We start from the raw sequence: 20,926 nt of genomic DNA, 5'->3' as shown, positions 1-20,926 counted from the left end.
TCCCCACTGTGTAAACTGTGGCGGGGATCACGCCGCGTACTCGCGGTCGTGCCCGTCCCGGAAGAAGGAAAAAGAAATTGTAACCATAAAAGTAAAAGAGAACATATCGTTCAAAGAGGCACGAAGGCGAGTAGCATACTTGCCAAAGAAAAGCTTTGCCGAAGTGGCGCGTCAGGGGGCAGCACCACAACGGCCTCCGGCGGCTGTCCGACCCACAAACAGTGAGTCGGCAGTCACGCCATCTGCCCCCGCGGCGGTTGCAGCTAGCGCTGCTCCGTCAACCGAGGAGAAGGGATCATCGACCCCGAAGGTGGGCGCAGCCGAGGCTGCCTCAACCTCCCAGGTCCCTTCCAGCGCTGGCAACAGCCGGCGCAGCCAAATCCCTCAGGGAGCCCCATCCGCCTCCGGGCTGGTGGGCGCAGGGGTCTCGCCTTCCGAGGTGAGACTCTCTCGAAAAACTTCTCGCTCTCAAGAGCGCGTGTCCCGCGCCTCAGAAGAGGCAATGGACACAACACCTATCCCCACGGCGCCCCAAGCGCCCAAGGAGCGGCGAGGCTCCCTCGAACGCTCCAAAAAGGCAGAACCCCGGTTACAGGGCCTCGCAAGAGCTCTGTAATCTAAGGCATCACCTCCGTTTCCGTAAACACAGCACAAATTCACTTTAAATATGGATACACAAATTATACAATGGAATGTCAGAGGTCTTCTGAGAAACCTTGATGATGTCCAAGAACTCATCTACCAACACAATCCAAAAGTGCTGTGTTTACAGGAAACACACCTAAAATCAAAACACACAAACTTTCTCCGACAGTATATAACTTTTCGCAAAGATCGCGATGATGGTGTCGCATCATCGGGCGGCGTTGCCATTATCATCCATAAAAGCATTGCGTGTCAACCTCTACAGCTACAAACGCCTCTTGAAGCAGTGGCGGTTCGAGCTGTTCTTCTAAACAAACTTGTCACTATTAGCTCTCTTTACATCCCCCCACATCACAAATTAACGAAACATGAATTCCAATCATTTATAGATCAATTGCCAGAACCTTATGTTGTTCTGGGTGATTTCAATGCACACAGCAGCTTGTAGGGAGACTCTCGTATCGATGCGCGAGGTCGTCTCGTTGAACAATTCCTTTTTTCGTCCGGTGCGTGTCTGCTGAATAAGAAGGAACCCACTTATTACTGTCTCGCAAACAGAACCTTTTCTTCAATTGATCTTAGCCTAGTTTCCCCGTCAATACTGTCTGAACTCGAATGGCAAGTTAACAACAATCCTTACGGAAGCGACCACTTCCCAATACTGCTTAGAACACCCGAAGAAAAGGAATATCCACCACAGGCTCCTAGGTGGAAAATTGACACTGCCGACTGGGAAAAATTTCGAACTCTATCTTGTATTTCGTGGGATGACATGTCCTCGCTAGAAATTGACGCTGCTGTCGAATATTTTACAGCCTTCATAATAGATGTCGCATCTAAATGTGTATCACAAGTAAATGGTCTGTCCTGCAAACGGCGTGTCCCGTGGTGGAACGACGATTGTAGGATCGCACGTAAAAATCAGAACAAAGCGTGGGGGTTGCTACGCGCCTCCCCCACTGCGGAGAATCTTATTAACTTTAAAAAAGTAAAATCACAAGGCAGGCGAACCCGCCGGCAGGCCAGAAGAGAAAGCTGGCAAAAGTTTTTATCGGGCATAAACTCTTATACAGAGGAATCGAAAGTCTGGAACAGGGTTAACAGGATAAGAGGACGACAAACTTATTCACTCCCCCTGGTAAACCCACAAGGCGATACCCTGCTTGAACAAGCAGACTCACTTGGGGAGCACTTTGAGAGTGTATCAAGCTCCAACCATTATTCGCAATCATTCCTGACATATAAAGAAATAGAAGAATGCAAGCCACTCATCAATAAATGCCGACAGAATGAACCCTATAATTGCCCATTTAGTGCTGCCGAGTTGAAAGCGGCCTTGAGCGCATGCAAGAGTTCCGCACCAGGATCTGATAGAATCATGTATGAAATGCTCAAAAACTTACACAATGACACGCAACTTACACTACTTACACTTTTTAACACTATCTGGGACGCAGGGTACCTCCCGACCGCATGGAAAGAAGCCATTGTGGTCCCTGTTTTAAAACAAGGCAAAGATCCTTCCTCAGTGGCAAGCTACCGCCCGATAGCCCTCACAAGTTGAATGCGCAAGGTATTTGAAAAAATGATAAATCGGCGACTCATCCATTTCCTTGGACAGAACAAAATGCTTGATCCCTGTCAGTGTGGCTTCCGAGAAGGGCGCTCCACAACTGACCATCTTGTACGTATTGAAGGAAATATCCGGGACGCGTTTGTACACAAACAGTTCTTATTATAGATATTCCTCGACATGGAGAAGGCGTACGATACGACCTGGCGCTACGGAATCTTGACAGATTTGTCAGAAATGGGCATTCATGGTAATATGCTAAACGTAATAAAAAGCTACCTGTCCAATCGCACTTTCCGGGTAAAAGTTGGCAATGTCCTGTCACGTCCTTTTACACAAGAAACTGGTGTACCCCAGGGTGGCGTGCTCAGTTGCACACTCTTTATTGTTAAGATGACAACACTTCGTGCATCCTTACCACCGGCTATATTGTATTCCGTCTATGTGGACGACATTCAAATTGGTTTCAAATCCTGTAACCTCGCAGTGTGCGAGAGACAGGTACAGCATGGTTTGAACAAGGTGTCAGGGTGGGCAGAGAAAAATGGATTCAAAATTAATCCTCATAAGAGTTCTTGTGTTTTGTTTACAAGGAAGAGAGGCCTGGTTCTGGATCCGTGCTTAGAAATGTGTGGACAACAGATACCTGTAAACAAAGAACACAAATTTCTAGGTTTCATACTCGACTACAGACTCACTTTCGTCCCCCACATTAAACATCTTAAAGAAAAATGTCTGAAAACAATGAACATAATGAAACTTCTATCCCAGACTACGTGGGGTAGTGACAGGAAGTGCTTAATGAATCTCTATAAAAGCCTCGTTCGATCGCGACTAGACTATGGCGCCGTGATTTATCACTCTGCCGCCCCGAGCGCACTAAGGATGCTAGACCCAGTCCACCATCTAGGAATCCGATTGGCCACTGGCGCTTTCAGAACGAGTCCCATACAAAGTTTATATGTAGAATCAAATGAGTGGTCACTTCATCTGCAGAGAACATACATCAGCCATACATATTTTCTGAAAGTCCACTCAAACCCCCAACATCCCTGTTTTAATACCATTAATGACATGACATGTGCTACACTCTTTCGCAATCGTCCGTCCGTAAGACAGCCTTTCTCGCTGCGTGTGAGGGAGCTTAGCGAAGAAATGCACGTTCCACTCCTCGAGCTTCGCCTAATGCATCCAGCCAAGCTGCTACCTCCTTGGGAGTGGCAGCTCATACAATGTGATATATCTTTCGTGGAAGTCACAAAGCATGCTCCAGAGATTGAAATCAAGATGCATTTCCGGGAACTCCAGCACAAATACTCCTGCACGGAGTTCTACACAAACGCATCAAAGTCACACGACGGGGTGTCCTATGCAGCCGTCGGTCCATCCTTCTCGGAATCCGACGTACTGCGCCCGGAAACTAGTATCTTTACGGCTGAGGCCTACGCACTGCTGTCGGCCGTAAAGCATATAAATAAATCAAAACTCCACAAATCAGTTATATATACGGACTCCCTCAGTGTTGTGAAGGCCTTGATGTCTTTCTGTAATCACAAAAATCCAGTATTTAATGAGCTCTACTCCGCACTGTGCAAATCATATATGTCTAACCAACATGTGATCATATACTGGGTGCCTGGACATAGGGGCATCGAGGGAAACGTTCTAGCTGACCAGATGGCCACATCAATCTCATTGCATGCAGATAATCCTACTGCTTCGGTCCCTGTCACAGACCTGAAGCCTTTCTTAAGAAGGAAACTACGAAGCCACTGGCAACGCATGTGGGACGAAGAAATAAATAATAATAAACTGCATGTAATAAAGCCGCAATTAGGTTTCTGGCCTCCTGTAACAAAATCCCGCCGGACAGATGTCCTATTCTGTCGTCTAAGAATAGGACACACTTTTGGCACACATAACTTTTTACTCACGGGAAACGAGCCTCCAACCTGCGGTAGATGCGGGGAGAGGCTGACCGTCCTCCACGTCCTCCTGGAGTGTCGGGAAGCCGAATATGAAAGAAAGAAACATTTTCCCTTAGCATACCGACAGCACATCCCCCTTCATCCTGCTATGTTACTCGGCCCAGAACCTTTATTTGACACCAACTCAGTACTAAGCTTTTTGAAAGATGTTGTCTTGCATGTTTTTAGCCCCACATGTTCGTAGCGGGTCCTCTCTTCAGAGGATGCCGCTGCGATAGCTTTTTCGTATCGCACATGCCTCTAGGCCCTTGTGTTTCAAGGGCTCTGGCGAGGCAGCAGTGCTCCAAGTAATTTTAACATCCTATATTTTTCCACTTTGCATCATTCTTCTACGATGGATTTTAATGTTCATAGTATTCGCCATTTGTCATCGCCATAATTTTATAACAAGTTAATTTTACGCACTTTACAGCGAATATTTTTAGGCCACTTTACAGCCAAGTCACATCTTCCATAATACATCGTCAACATTACCACTTGTCATGGCGCTCTTTGGCCAAGCCTGGCCCTTGCGCCACAAAAAACCACACATCATCATCATCATCATTACATAATATACGTCAAGAGTAGTGTGAATTCGCGCGAATGCCACTGCTTTATACTATTCATGTTCCCGTTCATTCACATGGCAAAATTGTTCGCGAATTTTTACAAGGTTTTATCCGATACTGTCCAACGTCTAAATTAGGGGCCGAATTCACAAAGCTTTCCGTTCCTACGTGCTACTGGCCATTGCTTGGGCCGTGTCAGCTAACCATAGGTTTAGCAATCACTGCTGGCTGCACCTGCTCTTACGAACAGCTGTAGCGTAAAAAATTTCGGGCCGAACCATTCACATAGTGGCGGATTAGCCAGCGAGGCTATCAATCGCAGACCGAGCTACTATGACCAAGCTCCACGTCCAGAAACAGTCTCTTGGAATTGGCTCGTAAGGGCAAATGCCAACCAATCCTGATGCTGGAGGGAAAATGCACTTTCTAAAAAAAGCGTTGTAAATCTTTCCCTTGGTATATAGGCTTACAGGTGGGTTCGATGAGAACTAGTTGCTTAGCAACGTGCTAAATGCACCAAAATTGACACAGTTAACGGACTAAGTGTGATGGGCTGCCCACAGCACACGTGTCTATAGAGCACTGGGTTGGTGTGCACCAGCTATTGGGGGTCGCTAGGTCGAGACATGTTTTCTTCCGTGATAGTTTGAATGATAGGCCACCGCTTGTCACGTAATCCTCTGTGGAGCGAAAATGTCACATCTAATTAGTTATAGGCGTGCTGCGGCAAGGCACGACGTTTTTCTCCAGATCGCTCAGCAGATCACGTGATGTAGGACGTAGCCTTCAGTAAAATGGTGCCATGAAAGCCAATCGCAAGGCGAAAACTACCAGAAATGGCGCTCAGCCAATCGGGTAGCGTATACCTCACACTCTAAAGCTCCAGCCATCGCCACAGAGGGCCAAAAATCATCCGCGGCGCGTTCTAGGATGAAGCTCGTAAGCGGAGCTACTGTAATGTGATCGCATACATTGCACTTTTTCTGCTAGGGGCGCTCAACGCGGCTAAATACGCAGCAATGAGTAACCTGCCATGAGTAACTTTCGAAGCGAGATCAGGGTGCCTTAGAACACGCACCTATAAAGCATATTAACTCTATGCTATATAGCGAGACATAAGAACGAACAAGAAGCATGTGCTTGCTATGGTAAAGGTAGGGAAGCGATGGAGCATGTTTTACTAGAATGTGAAGATATCTGCCCAGCGGTCTTTTTAGGCACCAATGGACTCCTTGAAGCCCTTCGGTTCACGGAGAGCTTCACGGAGTTCACGGAGTTCAGTGGCTGCAGAGAGAGAAGTGGTTCTTGTGGGGAAAGGAGGAAAGGCTAGCACTATCTTCTGCAACCGATGCGGGAGCACGGCTCAGCGTCAGCAGGGTGGGCGAGATGGGAGCAAAGGAGAGAGAGGGTAGGAGGGAGAAAGGTAGAGGGTCATCCTAGCAGCATCAGAGCAGCCCGGCCGGGAGGGCCCAGTGGGTTCGACCAGAGGGGTAGGCTGGTGATAAACCGTATAGGAGGTGGCCTAGCAGAAGCGAAGTTGTGGCGGATCGCGAAGCCAGGGGTGGTGTCTTTGTAGAAATTTTCCTATAGTCTCGCCGAGAGCCCCGACGAGTCGAGGTAGTCGACGACACTTAGGAAGGCTGGTACCTGATTACGACAGGAGAAGAGGATATCTTCCTGTAATGAACATGGGAGCCCCAGGCGGTGGAACTCCTGCAGAAGTCGGCCGCGGTGCTGCAGGTGAGCAGGGCAGGCCAGCAGGAGGTGCTCCAGAGTCTCTGCAGGAGGGCACAGGCTGGCGAATTGGCTTTCCCAAGGCGGTGCCGGCGGGCTGCCGTCCAGTAGCAGCCAACTCGCACTTAGAGCAGCAACGAGGCATCCATTCGTGGGAGGCCGTGGAGGCCGGCCCAGGGAGACCCTTTTGTCCGGGTGGCAGGCAATGATGTGCCGGCGCAGCTTGTTTCTCGAGAAGTCTGCGGCCGTTACAGCAGGGTTGAGGGGGGCGCTTGAGTCGTGGGCACTCTTTGCAAGAGTGTCCGCCTCTTCATTGCCCGGGATCCCCACGTGTGCCGGTCGCCAATGCAGGGATAGTGAGCATCCTGCGTCCTGAAGGGCCATCAGTCTTGAATACAGCAGCGCAACCCCAAGGCTAGCCCTGTCAGGGCTCTGCAGGCAGAGCAGCGCCGCCTTGGAGTCGCAGAAGATGGCTGCCAGGATCGCTGGTAGCTCCTCTGCCAGTAGGTCCACAGCAAGGTGGAGTCCTGCGAGCTCTGCTGCGGTAGAGCTTGCATGTTCCGGGAGACGGGACAGCTTGCATGTTCCGAGAGACGGGACAGCTTGCTCTATTATAGGGCTGGTGCAACGCAGGCTGCTGTGGATGAGCCCGTCTCCGGTATCACGGATCCATCGACGAAGATTTGAAGGTGGTCCCCAAGTCTCTCTTCGAGGAGAGAGGCTGCCGTCTGCTGTAGGGCACATGTTGGGGTACGGTTCTTCGAGACACCTGGCAGCTCCGCCAAGATAGGGACTGGTGGTCGCTGTGGTGGGCGAGGCTGTACAGCGTTCGCAGGCGTGTCCCCTATTACTTCCTTAAAGAGGCCACACAGCTGTCCCATGTGTGATGCTGGCCGGCAGCGTAGGCGGGTCAGGAGTGCTTGACCATCTGCGGCATGGTGTAGGCAATCAATGTGTCGTAGCCCCTATTGCAGGAAGAGTAGTGACAGCGGCCAGGCACCTGCCTCAGCAAGAGTGGCGGCCACTTGTGAGGTTCGGGGAACGCCAAGACAGAGCCGTATTGCTGACCGGTGCTGCAGCTCCAGTTTCCGCAGGCGTGGGGGGGGGGGGAGGAGGCGCAGCGCCACAAGAGGGAGGGCATACAGTAGCCGTGAAGTGGCTGCAGCTTCAAAAAGCTGCAGGGCCCACCTGGTGGTACACGGGCAAGGAGCTGTGAGGTCGGCTTGCGGACCCGAAGCGTCTGGGCGCACAGGGCCTTGGTAACCGGCAGCCAGGTCAGCCGATGGTCAATGCACAGCCCCAGGTAAGTGACTGCCTTGCTCCATGGGATCCGGACGCCCTCCAAGCGCAGCCGGGCAGCTGAGCGGTGGGCTGCTGCTCTGCGATGCAGCAGCAAGGCCTCGGTCTTTCTGGCCTAGATGGTAAGGCCGATGTTGCACAAGTGGGCAGCCGCAGTGTCGAGGGCTCTCTGTAGGGCTGCACGTGCCTTGCGGATGTGTTGCGATGGTCCCCGCACCCATAGGGCGATGTCGTCCGCGTAGATTGAGGACTGCACGGGAAAGTGAGGGTCGGTCGGCAGGGCAGCAGGCAACCGTGCCAAGGCCAGGTTGAAAAGGAAGGGGCTCACCACTGACCCATTTGGCACGCCTGCAGCGACTGGACGGCGGGTGCTTTTCGATCGACCAACACGTATCCTGAGGGTGCGATTGTGCAGGAACGACGAGAGAAACTCCCGCAGGTTGCCACAGTTACCGAGGAGGTCCAGGCCCTGCTGGATGACTGCGTGAGGGAGGCTGTCGAAGGCACCCTGTACGTCGATCAGCAAGAGCATCATGAGGTCCCCGCCGGCCTTGGCGTCCTCAAGGGTGGACACTATGTCAGCGATGGAGTCCGCAGTGCACCGCCCACCGCCGGAAGCCTGTCCGCTGGTCTGCCAGGAAGCCGAGAGCGCGGGCCACCCAGTCCAGTCGTGCCAGGGCCATGGCCTCCATCACCTTGCAGGCAGCGGAGGTGAGGGAGACCGGTCGATAGGATGACAGTTCCCCAGCCGGTTTTCTGGCCTTGAGGATGGGTGCCACAATGGCTGTGCGCCATGCCTCTGGCACCTGCCCCAACTGTCAGACCTCGTTGAAGCACTCGAGCAGGCGTCGTTGCTCGCTGGCGGTCAGGTTACGGCGCATCTGTGGCGTTACACCGTCTGCTCCTGGTGCGCTGCGGCGTTTCCCTCGCCTCAGCCTCCTGGAGCTCGTGCAGGGCAAGTGGCTCTTGGCAGAGGGCAGCGACCTGGCTGGACGTCCAAGCAGGGTGGAGGCTGTGTAAACAGGTGGGCAGCTGGGCAGGGGGGTGTCCGTGCAGGGGGCACGGGAGGGGCGAACCGGTCCGCCAGGAGTTCCACGAGGGCCTCTTCGCTGATTCCTAGCGAGATGGCCACAGCGAGGACGGGTTGACGGCTCGTCCTCTTGCGGGTGAGTGACTTGAGTAGTCGCCAGGCTAGGGGGCCCCTTGAACGGTACTTGATGCTAGAGCACAGGCTCACCCACCTCTGGTTCCTCCTGCACCGGGCCTGTCTTCTACAGCAGGCGTCCACTCGTCTGTGTTCAGTCCAGTGCTCTGCCTTCCCTGTCCGAATTGCTCTACGCTCCGTGCGACGCCTGGAGGCACAGAGATTGAGTAGGCGGAGATCCGGGGCAAGGTAGCCGGTAACGGTAGCCGCCTGGGCGCACTCCTCGATGGCGTACAGGAAGTCACAGCGATCGGCCGCCTCACTACAGTGCTTCCTAAACAGAGACCAGTCTATGACGTGGAAAGTTCTGGCCTTTTGCTTCCTTCCGTGCACAGAGGTGATCACAATGGGGAAGTGGTCCGAACCCCAAATGTCCGGAGTTGTGTCCCAGGAGTAGGAGCACTATTCTGTGGTGCGGGATCGAGAGATCGATGGCTGAGTTCACCCCTCGGCGGACATAGGTGCGTCCTCCGCTGTTCAGGATCACCAGTCCGGCTCTGCTGATGGCGTCGCGGAGGCTTCGACCTCGGCTGGAGCAGCGGGGCTTCCTAAGTCTGTGTGGTGGGCGTTGAAGTCACCACACAGGACTGCCTGCCTCCAGAGGCGTAGAGCCAGCTGGACAAGGCTGGAGGGGCCCCATGGCTTTCCTGGTCATTCGTAGGAGGCCCCCTGAAGTGTTGTGCTGTCACGGTGCGTCTCGGCAGCCAAGACATGACCGTGGCGAGCAGGGGGAAAGTAAACATGTCCGCAATAGAGATGAGTAAGAGGAGATTGGAAGATTGGTGGAAGAAAAGTAGGGAAACGACAAAAAACGGAGACGTACAAAAACAAAGTTCACAATAGAGGTCAGAAAATTTGATTATGGGAATTAATCGCGTGTTTTTATTCTTTTTTCTTTTTTTTTACCCAGGTAGGACGTTAGGCAGCATAATAGCAAGAGCTTGGTGGCGCAACTCACCACCCCGTTCCAAAGGAGACGCTCATAACATCCATCCATCCTATTTGATCTGCAAATCTGCATATAGTAAACAACAAATATAGTTAAACATATCATTTTCTACAAAACAAGTAGGTCATTGTTTTTATTAGACTTCTGTTGTATGTGCCTTATTACTTGAATAAAGGTTTTGAAGCCTCACTAACGTGCGATAAGCAGCAGTCCATTGGTATCGATTGCACTCCGGGCCATTTAACGATTCAAATTGTACGGCGGTAATATTTGCGAACGGGGTGGCCGTTTTCTTTGAGCAGCACCACGAAGGTTCGTTTTAAAGCAGTTTTATTTTTATAACAGTATTTCAGCCAGTTTATGCGCCTAACATTCGATAGCCGCCACGAATCGAACGTGTTTAAAGACGGTGAATTTTATCAGCTGCGGCGTTTCACTGGCATAACGGCCGCACGGCTTCCATCGTTAGCGATCTACGGCGTCTGGCCGCGTAATGACGTGTTGCTTTCAAAAAGTGCTAGCTGGCGCGAAAATTCATCGCTGGAAGCGAGCACAGTCGGCTTGGAGATTACCTACGAAAGCGGATTAACCATGCAGCCCGTGGGCGTGTGCACCGGTGAGTAAAAAACGGTGCTTCGCATTTTCAACTTTAAATTTCTTTGCGTGCGAGGCGGGTAAAACAGATTCCTGTAATCCTTTCGTAAATGGGGAAAATAATAATTGTATAGTTATTGCCCTTCAAAGGCATTTCAAACAAGGCTCTTGTTATTTTGCCACGTTGCTCAAATTCCTAACACGGAGTATAGCGTCAATAATAGTTTTGGCTGTTTCTGCACAAATGATACACCGCGATAAATTCACTACCCATTAGTGTAAAATGTACTTCCGGTGATACAGTTAGATTAATTGCATTTGAGACATAACAAAATTACTGTGTTTATTACTAGTACCTGGCAGAAACAATTGTCACCTAATCGAGGTTTGTCTAAGCACCGCGCACGCAAGGAAACCATTGATTTAAAAAATGCACATGCAAAACAGTGTTGTGTGGGTGTGCTTTTCTGTCGTGGAGCGTTCTGTGCACAGTTCTTAGTCAGAAATGAATCACAAACTCACCACTTCCACCATAGTAATTCAGGCTTATTTTTTTTCTCACTCCGGCCTCCAAGACGCTGCTCGTATTTGTTCACCTATTTGGACGCTATTGTCTCTGGACGTACAAGTCAACAATGAATTTTCACCCCTGGAAGTAACATCAAGGGCCAGAATCATTTAGGGCATGTTTTTGAACACTTTAATTGCAACTGCGATTTGTTCATTTATTGGGCGACCTTTTGTTTCACCATTTATTGCTTGCATGTTTGTCATGGATTCATCATTTCTCTTTTTTAGGAACACGGACAAAAGAGAGATTATTGGTCTGCAAGCTGCCCACGCCAAGCCACAAGAAGCTCAGCGGTCACCATAATAACAACAGGTCCTCGTGAACTATGGGCCTCACCAGGAATTGTTTGCAAGTTCACCAGATAGAGAAGTGTGAGCCTTATCAGGAAAGCAACAGTGTGCAGTTTTGTATCGTACCGAGCAGTAATGCTAAAATTTGACATACACGCTTATTTGCTTTTAAGGCCGCTTTATGACAAACGAGAAGTAGACATTGAGACCCAACTTATTCCTTTTCTGGTCATTACAAACATGATGACCAGAACAAAAACAAGGTAGCAAGTTCCTACATGGTAATGCACAAACTCTGTCATCTGCTCTTTGCAAATCAGCTTGACGGGCAATGCCATCATGTATCACATGATCCCTAACATCGATAATTTGTTACATGAAAATGCAAAGAAGTTTAAAATGATCAAAAGCGCTCAATGCAATTTTGAGGAAATTGCACTTCATGGTGACTGAATCTCTGGCAGTCACTCTTACGTGGTTTGTGAACAAAGTTAGCATGAAATCAATAACTAAGCTAGCCCTGCACAGTAAGATAAGAAATGCTAGAAAAGGCAAGCTCACACAACCGGCCTACTCCACACTTCACAAACATGACAAATCACTAAAAATAATTTTTATTTCTCTTCAAAGACCAGATGAAAAACTTCAGCACAGTCTGCTCCCAAAAAGTTTTTGAAATATACTCGCAGAATAGTAAGTTCACTTAACATTCAGCCAGTTAACACTGGACGAGCAAGGAAAGCCACAGCGTGGGGCCTTGTGCTCGTCACGGCCCTCACAAATGTGTTTGCTTGTCGAAACATTGGTTGCAAGATGAGGCTTCCCTTGTTGACCTCTGTTACTCAATAGAAGTGTTAATATCCTTGCAACCTCTGTTCCTTGTTGAAATACATAAACGGAGGTTTTTTTTTTCAACATGAAACCATCAGTTGCGTTGTCCAAGGACCTGTGACTATTAATTTGGTTTACTTATATCTTTATTTAGTCTCCTTGTTTATTCACCCAATATTTGCAGAAGTCAACTTAAGCACTCTTGCCTCCATAACGTTTCTTGCCTTCCTACGAGCACTCCACTTGCGTCAAAAACGTTACTGCCGCACCTGAACACTAAATGTGCAGCAGAAATATCAATAGCAGGATATATGTGGTGGAAAATTTAGTATGACGTTTTTTTTTTCTTTCCGACACTGCTTGTATCTCACCAATGTTATGAAAAGAATGAGGCATTGTAGCTCGACTTTATCTTGCTGACACTTACCTTTGTCTAGAACTTTTATGTTTATTTTTTAATCTAGCTGAAATCGTCCAACGCAGACAATATATATATAGTGTGAAACACGCCAAGCAGCACTGTACGCCACTACAGTACGCAACTACAGTACGAGGGTAGCCCAGCATGAATATCATTGCCTCAAGCTTCGTTATCCCTGCTTTAAGCGGCACGCCGACCACGATGGGAAAATTTGGCTCGATCCGGTTCCATTAAATAGATGGCTATCTGTGTTTCTGTATATTGCAAACTCAGTGACTGACAGAATTAAGTCCACCTCACCTGTGTGAAAATCATGGGCATGTACTGCTTCATTCACCACTGACAATAAACAATGTAAGCTTACTTGCTTAAAGTTTTTTTTTTGCCAGTCGAGGCCTCTCGGTCACCTGGTGACATAATAAAGATATCTATAGTCACGTTAGAGTACCGTACACACGGATACCGTCCCAACAGCGGTAACAAAACGCCCAAAACCAGCGAGCGCAACCAGCCCCTACCACAGCGGACATATTGCTTACTACGTAATGATGATTATATTAGTTTTGATTTTCACAGTGCCATCTCTCGGTTATATATTTTAGCTCACGACACCACCGCTATTCTTATTTTTGCTGCACTGTGGAAGGTACAGTTTCTCTCAGAAAAAAATAATTATGGGGTTTTACGTGCCAAAACCGCGATCTGATTATGAGGCACTTTGGATATTTGGCCCACTTGGGGTCCCTTAACGTGCACTCAAATCTAAGTACACGGGTGTTATCGCATTTCGCTCCCATCGAAATGCGGCCGCCGTGGCCGGGATTCGATCTCGCGACCTTGTGCTTAGCAGCCCAACACCATAGCCACTAAGCAACCACGGCGGGGTCAATTTCCTTTCTCTAAGTATTATAGGTGTTCCGTGAGCGCATGCTCAAAGCAACCCATGTCGTCTCCAACCAGTAGCCTGCGGTAGACGGTTTATGCGCAACAGTCAGCGTGCAGATCCCACGTTCTAGAGAAGCGTGATGGAGACTGTACCATGTCGCGAATAAAACATGAGGCTGAAGAATGTGAGGCATCTTGAGCGGCTACAAAAAAAAATGGGTAATTCCACGCCAACTGTCACAGCCACGGTGCTCGATCAATACCCATTTCTCTCAAAAAATAACGAAAATATTACACGTATATGAGCATCACTCGCACAGGATTTTCCTGAAACATTTTGAGCGGAAAACAAATTTTTGCGGCCGTGAGAGCCATTTGAACTTTACAAAACGGTGGAAAACCAGATGTGAAACAAAAATTTGCCATAAATCGACCGTTTCGCGCATTCTTTCAAACTTTGCGTTTTTGCCTTGCCTGGACATTGTGCTTTCATTATAATCAGTTTCACAAAATGCTTTTACGTTTTTCAATCCTTAGCATAGAGGTGAAAGCGCGCAAATTATAGCGCTTTTGGGAAATTCTTCACAAGAAACGGTCAAAGAAGGAAGCCTGGAATTACTTCTATAGAACTTTCCCTAAAACATACTATCTTCTAAAATTGTATTTTGACCTCTATGCTGCGCACAGGATCTAAAATAAAGGACTGAATTTGGCACAAATGCTATTTTGGTCTATATCTAGACATGGGTAACATACTAAGGTGGTCCGTGGAAAAATACGCAGAAAGCGGATATAATTCAGAAGCATGTCAACTTCCACCACCGAAATTTTAATTGAAGTAATTTGCGTTTTCACCGAGGAAAAAAAACATTGAACTTGAGTCCCACCATTGCAATATCTTGGCTCGCGCTTCGACTTTACCTCATAGCATGGTGGTGGGAAGCACAAACCAACTGAATTTGCTGCGTAATAAAATTGGTGGTGTAATCGCAGCATATGGCTTTCTACTCCTTTCTTCGTACTGTATTCTTTGTATATTATACGGGGCAATCATTTCTAACTTCTGTGTAATCTTTAAGAATCGCCTGTGGCAGATGTCATAATTCTTGTTTTTGAGCTGGATCATTTAAAAAGGCGGATGTTACTATAATACGAGAAATTGAGACATATTTAACTAACAAAAAATTATTACTTTACAGCACTTATTGCAATTTACATGTCTTAGCCGGCGAACCTGCAAGACGTATCCACTTGAAATGAATTTCCAGAATGACGCGAGTTTCGATATATTATTTCCCAAAATGTGGGATGAAATTGCTTTTGTGCTTCAATTCATAAAAGAGCGCTTCGTTAAAAAAGTAAGCGGAACAACAGTTCATTATTGCGGCGAGTCTTGTGGCACATATCCCGGAACTAGTGTCATTCTGGAAATTCATTTCAAATGGATACGCCTTGTAGGCTCATCGGCTTCAATTCGTAAATTGCAATATGTGCTGTAAAGTAACTTATTAAGAAGCTAATTAGTGAAATTTTGTTGACTGGTTCTATATGTGCTTTGGGTTTTCGTGCAAGTAATGTTTGTCTCCTGATTAATCCCGCTCAAGGACTATAGTTATGTTGTCTGCAACCGCCTATTTTTAAACATTCCGTAAAACTTAAAAATAATCACCCCGTGTATAAAGGTGACAACAAACACAGTCAAAATATAACAATGTTTTTGACTTAAGTACCAAATGGCCCCAATTATAAACAGCTGCACTTATTGGCTTCTTCAGGCTTGACATCACAAAGGCTCTGTGCTGCGTGTCCTAACAAAAACTTTGTCGACTCCTTTCGATCTGGCCTTAAATAGCTGGAACAATATTAGAGACATATCACGGAACTAGTGAAATATGCTCAGTAGAGCTGCCTATCAACAATATTTACTAAATGTATTTGTCCTTTCGCTGGCTACACGGTGACTGAACGTGTGCCGGGCAAGTGGTGCTCCCAGTTGACGCTCGCGAAATCGATTTGTGGCCCGCTCTACCACCTGACGCTTATACGTGGCCGCATGCGAAGGGCGTTCATAAAGTTCGTATTATTGGCATGAAGAAATTAAATTTAAGTGGAAGGTTATTCTTTCTTCAAATAATATCCTGCCAAGGTCACGCACTTCTTCCAACGTTGGATGATCTGCCGCCGGCCATCGCAGTAGAACTCCTCCTTTTGCGAGTTCAGGAAGAGTTCGACTTGGGCGATCACTTCGTCGTCGTCCCGAAAGTGTTTCCCCGCGCAGTGTACTCTTCATGCAAGGGTAGAGCAAGAAGTCACTTGGTGCGAGGTCAGGTTAATATGGCAGGTGGGGCAAAATTTCGTATAGCCTAAGGAGGCTGCATGTGCCGCCGTCAGCTGTGCTGAGTGAGCCGGTGCATTGTCAGGGAGGAGACGGACGCCTTTCGCGAGCTTTCCTCTACGCTTCGCCCTGATGGAACCTCGTGATTTGGTGAGAAGCTCGCATTAGTACTTTCCCGTAATAGTTTGGCCTTTGCGGGCATAATCTGTGAGAAGAGTACCACGGCAGTCCCAAAAGATGCTCAGCATGGCGTTGCCTGATGACGCCACAACCTTGGCTTTATTGGTCCGGGTGAGTTTCCGTGCCTGCATTGGGTGCATTCCATTTTAGTTTCTGGGTCATAATTGTGCGCTCAACGCTCGTCCCCGATTTTTATCAGGCGGTCAAAAAAGTCGCCAGAGTCGCTCTCGCAAAGCTTAAAACATTTTTGCGGCTGCTTCCTTGCGCAAGTACTTTTGCACTGGCGTCAGCAAACGCGGAACCCAGCGCGCGGCTGCATTCGTGATGCGCAAGTTGTCGTGAAGTGTGTTGTGCACAGAGCCTGCACTCGGATTAACCTGTTCTACCAGTTCTTCAACAGTTATCCGCCAGTCGGCGAGCACTAGAGCTCCCACTTGCGCAGCAATCTGTGGTTCACCATCGAGCGACCGGCGGCCAATTCGTTCTTCGTCGTCCAGGCTTGTTTGACCGCACTGAAATCGTCTGCGCCATCTGACAACGAGCAAAACGAGAACAAGGTAAAAGCGGGAGCCAACGTTTCGACAAGTGTAGTTGTCTTTCTTCAAGGCGACCTATGCTTCCCTCTGCACAGTATATATAGGTCAGTGAATTATCGTCTCCCTGCAAAAGAGAATAAAAGAAGCGGCACAAAATGGTGCTCGTAGAAAAAAAATTGAATAAATATATAAATAAGGTAACAAAAGAAATGGAGGGAAAAAAAGAAAGGAAAAACAGAACACTAAGCAACCCAATGAAAAATAACTAAGTGCTGTTGCCTATAGCTTGAATTTCAAGCTATGTCACCTTGAAAAAGACAAGTCCACTTCTCGAAACGTTGGCTCCCGCTTTTACCTTGTTCTCGTCTTGCTCATCGTCTTGAATTTCCATCTGCCACCTTCCTAGCGTTTTCCAACTGACAACAATGTCATGAGCTGGGGCATTATCACCGTATACCCCGCTACCAGCTGCGCGTGACTCTTTTTGGCATCTTGTCCCTTCAAATACAGAAAGCGGACCACTGCACGTGTTTAAACTTTCCCAATGAGTGCTGCTATTTTTGTTTTCGTGCCCTAGCGGTGATGCGCTGTACTAGATAGAATACGAATAATATATTTCGCTAAAACATAGACAGACGCACATTCATTTTCATGCCTATCGTGTACGCCTTTTATAAATATATGACAATGATAATTAACTTTATGAACGTCCCTCGTATGTATATTTCCAGTAGCACGTAGTAGTACGCAATGTCGATCTGCCTTAAGTAGGCATGTCTTCAGTATTGGTGGTGGTGGTGATTTTATGGCATTCTCTTTGATATAGGACAGTGAAAAATAGTCACATTGCCTGCTTGAGTTAATCACGTATGTTATATACATGCTTTTCATTCAAGCATTATTGTGTACATCTCTTTAATGTGCTCTCTATTCCTCAAAATTTCTTTATCTACATTGTACCACTACCTATGCCTGTAACGGGCCCGGTCGTGTCAATCTATTCCCTGAATTTTTTTTCACCAATATTTTAATGTCTCTTGCTTATCTCGACTGCTTACCGGGTGAGTCATTGCAGAAAGAATAGCGCTACCTGACGGGACGATACGAGAAGAAGCACATGGCCAGCGCTCACAAAAAAACTGCACGCTATCATTATCGCTTTTGCCTTTTATACAGACAGAAAACAAGATCAACACTAAAAGAGGGAGGAAAAAAATAAGATGAGGCGCACGACGCATTCCCCTCTCGTGTTCATCCCACTAGTCAGAATACCGCGGCAAGAAACTGTTTCTTTTCTGTAAGATCAAAAGGAAAGCTCGATTTCTTTTTCCATAAGATTAAAATAAAATCTGCTGGTACATTCATCTTTCGATCTGTCAATCTGGAAGATCTTTAATAAGATATGTCTTGTGGATCGATCACAGGACTTAAACAGCTTTACACATTGGGAGAACACGGAGGTACATTTTCAATGGCGACGACGTAAGGTAAAAGCCTTCGTTGCTGTTGTGCTCTCTTATATTCCTGACTCACGGACACTCCAAAGCTCTTTGGAGCAGGGGACATCTACTGATAAGGCGTTCACACAGGGTGACACACGACAAAGAAGTATTTTGGTAAAGATTCTTGCGGAAGGGTACATACTCTGATTTAGGCCTAAAGAGGTGAGCTCGTGCTCAGTTTAACAACGCAAAAATTGACGAAAACTATGGCACTTTATTAATAATTTTAGTGCTTGTAGAAACAATTTTCTGCGTAGAAATTACGTGATTTGACCAGAAACACTACCTTTTTTATCGTTTTGTCTGTTTCTGTTTAAAAAAGCACTGTCATATGCTTTGCTGTGTTGCTTGCTGAAAACCTACAAAGGAGAGCGCATCATTCCGCGTCTTCGCAGCGAAACCCCTTTCAGTGAAAGGTCCTTCAGCGTAAATGAAAGGGGTTCATACGTCAGAGGGCATTAGTTCGCCCGTGTATCAGGGGTATTATAGGTTATCACTGATACCTGACTGGTCGATGTACTGTTTACCAAACGTCAGAGATCACAAATACACTATACAGGGTGTCCCAATTATCATGTAGCAAGACTTAAAGAATGAGCAATTGCGTTCGTTACGCGAAGAAAACTTCGTGCGTGTTGTTTCCAGTACAGTGGAATAGCCGCCAGTAATTTTTTCGTTACTGACATCTTATTAGGCAATTGTAATTAATTACAATTAGGTATTTGTAGGCATCCCCAGATGACATCTAATTGCGGTGTTTTCAGCAACGTACTAATTGTGTACTATATTTTTCCGGCTGGTAAAGAAACCCCACGAAATATAAAAAAAATATCACGTGACTGCGCTCCCACCTGCATCATGAAGCAGCACCCTCAAATAAGCTGATTGAAAGCAACTGCATTGCCTGTCGCAAAACCGAAGAGAGAGCCCATCAACTTGATAAGGGTATGGAAGGAGCACCAACAGCAGGTTTCGTGGCTTCGCAGCTGTTCCTTCCTTTCATTTCTACGTCACAGTTATTATCCATCTCTAAAGGCCGACTGATCACACTGATAACAGAAGCTCCTTGATAACGCGGCCGAAGCGCGGCTCTGACCACAGATGAGACGCCAAAAATAATAGAATAGGCATAGAATGTTGATCCCGGCTGCGCTCGCACCGCACCGAAAGAGTGCGCACGCAGCTATATTTCGCGCCAGAATCTTTTTTTTTTTTTATTGCGGCAGCGTGCGTTCTGGCATAAAGAAATATTTAAACGTGTAGATACACTCCGGATTCGCGGAGGAAGTCCAGCGATGTCCGGTGGTGGGGCCCTAAGATCCAACCTTCTACATCTGGCGGCCGACCTGGGGGTGGTCCACATCGAAGCAGGTGTTTCTGGCGGAGGGCATGTAAGGAAGGGCAAGTCCAGAGGAGGTGCCCAGTGTCCACCTCGCAGACAGGAGCGGGACAGAAGCGGCAGGAATCGCTGATGGAGGCACGGTACTGTGCCGACCACGACCAGGTTACCGCAGGGGTGAGAGCGACACGGAGGCGTAACCATCGTAACAAGACCTCTTCCCAGCGCGCTAGGCCGCCAGGGAGGTCGGTGCTACACGGTGGGAGAAGTACTCGCGTGGCGCGCCGAAGGTGTTCTTTTTCTGTGAGGAGCCATGTCTCCGGAGAGGTGGGGGCCAGTTGAAGTGGACGCAAGGTTTGTTATGGCTCGCTGCATCCACTAAGGCTTGTGTGGGATGTGCATTGCGACGTATCCATTGAACACGTACTGTAACGGGTAATTTCTCTACTGTGTCCTGAATCTCCTGTGCCAAAACGTCAGAATTCAGAACACGCCGCAGACAACGGATGGCAGCTGTGGAATCGGTGAAGATGTCAGTGTGTCTACTAGATCGCGGAAGCAGCGGACAGAGGATGGATATTGCGTCTCGGATTGCCAAGAGCTCCGCCTGTGTCGACGGCCAGGCAGGGGAGCAAGCATACGAGCAGGTTGCGATTTCTGACAATATTTCCGGACAACCGATAGCCGCGGTGACGTGATCATCACTCACACTACCTTGCTCCGGACCAAACACAAATTAAAATGAAGGTTTTACCTTTCATGAGAGTGTATACGTGCTACAAAAACAGGTTCGTGGCAAAAAATAAAAGCGAAATAAACAGACTGGGAAGCGACCCACGCGTACAGAAAAGGAAAAACTGATGCGTTCAAGAAAGTAAATGTACCACTTTCAAGTGTGCCTAATTGGCGATTTGGACGTCTGCGCCGTACAAAAGAACAAAAAAAGACATCGGCGTTCAGTGTGCCCGTATTATCTGTGCATTCGTAAGCACCGCTTACGAATGCACAGATAATACGGACACAAAGGACGTGTTCGAATAGGTTAGAAAACGCCCGTGGCCCGCGCATTGGGGTTAATGAACCCCTGGTGGACAAACTTAATCCGGAGTTCGCCACTACGGCGTGCGTCATAATCAGATCGTGGTTTTGCATGTAAAACCCCAGAAGTCAATTCAAAACTAGATGGTGAGAGCTACGCGTTGACTTCTGAAGTCAAGGCTGCGCCGGCACCATTTTGACCAAAAGATTCGTTCCCGTGTAAGGGCCACACTTCGTGAAAATTATGGAAGAAGTGCTGCACTCGTCGGCTTTCCTGAGGACCCAATTCGATAAATGTAGACGATTCTGCCGGTCCCTGTCTTCCAAGCATTGGTGCAGGCAGAGTCTTTCAATGCTCTGGTGCAGGTTAAGTTGGTACGGTTGAAAGGCCGAGTCATATAGACTCCTACAAACTGATTACTCGGAAATTGATACCTGAGCGACCACGTCCCGCACGCTAT

At 47.9% G+C, this 20,926-nt stretch overlaps 2 protein-coding genes across 7 annotated transcripts in view; one reads left to right on the top strand and one right to left on the bottom strand.

Moving 5' to 3' along the window:
- LOC135914204 (uncharacterized) overlaps positions 1-11,183 on the bottom strand; it is a 45,921-nt gene extending 34,738 nt beyond the window's left edge. The window contains exons 1-4 of one of the 4 annotated variants that reach the window (XR_010568248.2): positions 11,060-11,183; positions 9,953-10,009; positions 4,153-4,213; positions 2,730-2,864 (exon numbers count right to left, since the gene is read on the bottom strand). Coding sequence is in view for 2 of the 4 variants with exons in the window: in XM_070524188.1 (XP_070380289.1) it covers positions 2,782-2,864; positions 4,153-4,213; positions 6,405-6,875 (615 nt within the window). In the remaining 2 variants the exon portion in view is untranslated. Of the gene's footprint in view, positions 1-2,729; positions 2,865-4,152; positions 4,214-6,404; positions 6,890-9,952; positions 10,010-11,059 lie in introns of those variants that run through there. The other 3 variants (XR_011508083.1, XM_070524188.1, XM_070524187.1) reach the window with 3 other exon arrangements.
- Positions 1-20,926, top strand: part of LOC135914203 (ileal sodium/bile acid cotransporter-like) — a 263,412-nt gene that overhangs the window by 168,943 nt on the left and 73,543 nt on the right. The gene's annotated exons all lie outside the window — the stretch shown is intronic.

The sequence above is a fragment of the Dermacentor albipictus genome, chromosome 1 (genome assembly GCF_038994185.2).
Source record: "Dermacentor albipictus isolate Rhodes 1998 colony chromosome 1, USDA_Dalb.pri_finalv2, whole genome shotgun sequence".
Classification (NCBI taxonomy): Eukaryota; Metazoa; Arthropoda; class Arachnida; order Ixodida; family Ixodidae; genus Dermacentor; species Dermacentor albipictus.
The sequence above is the reverse complement of the archived record's forward strand: the minus strand, read 5'-3'. Positions and strand labels throughout refer to the sequence as shown.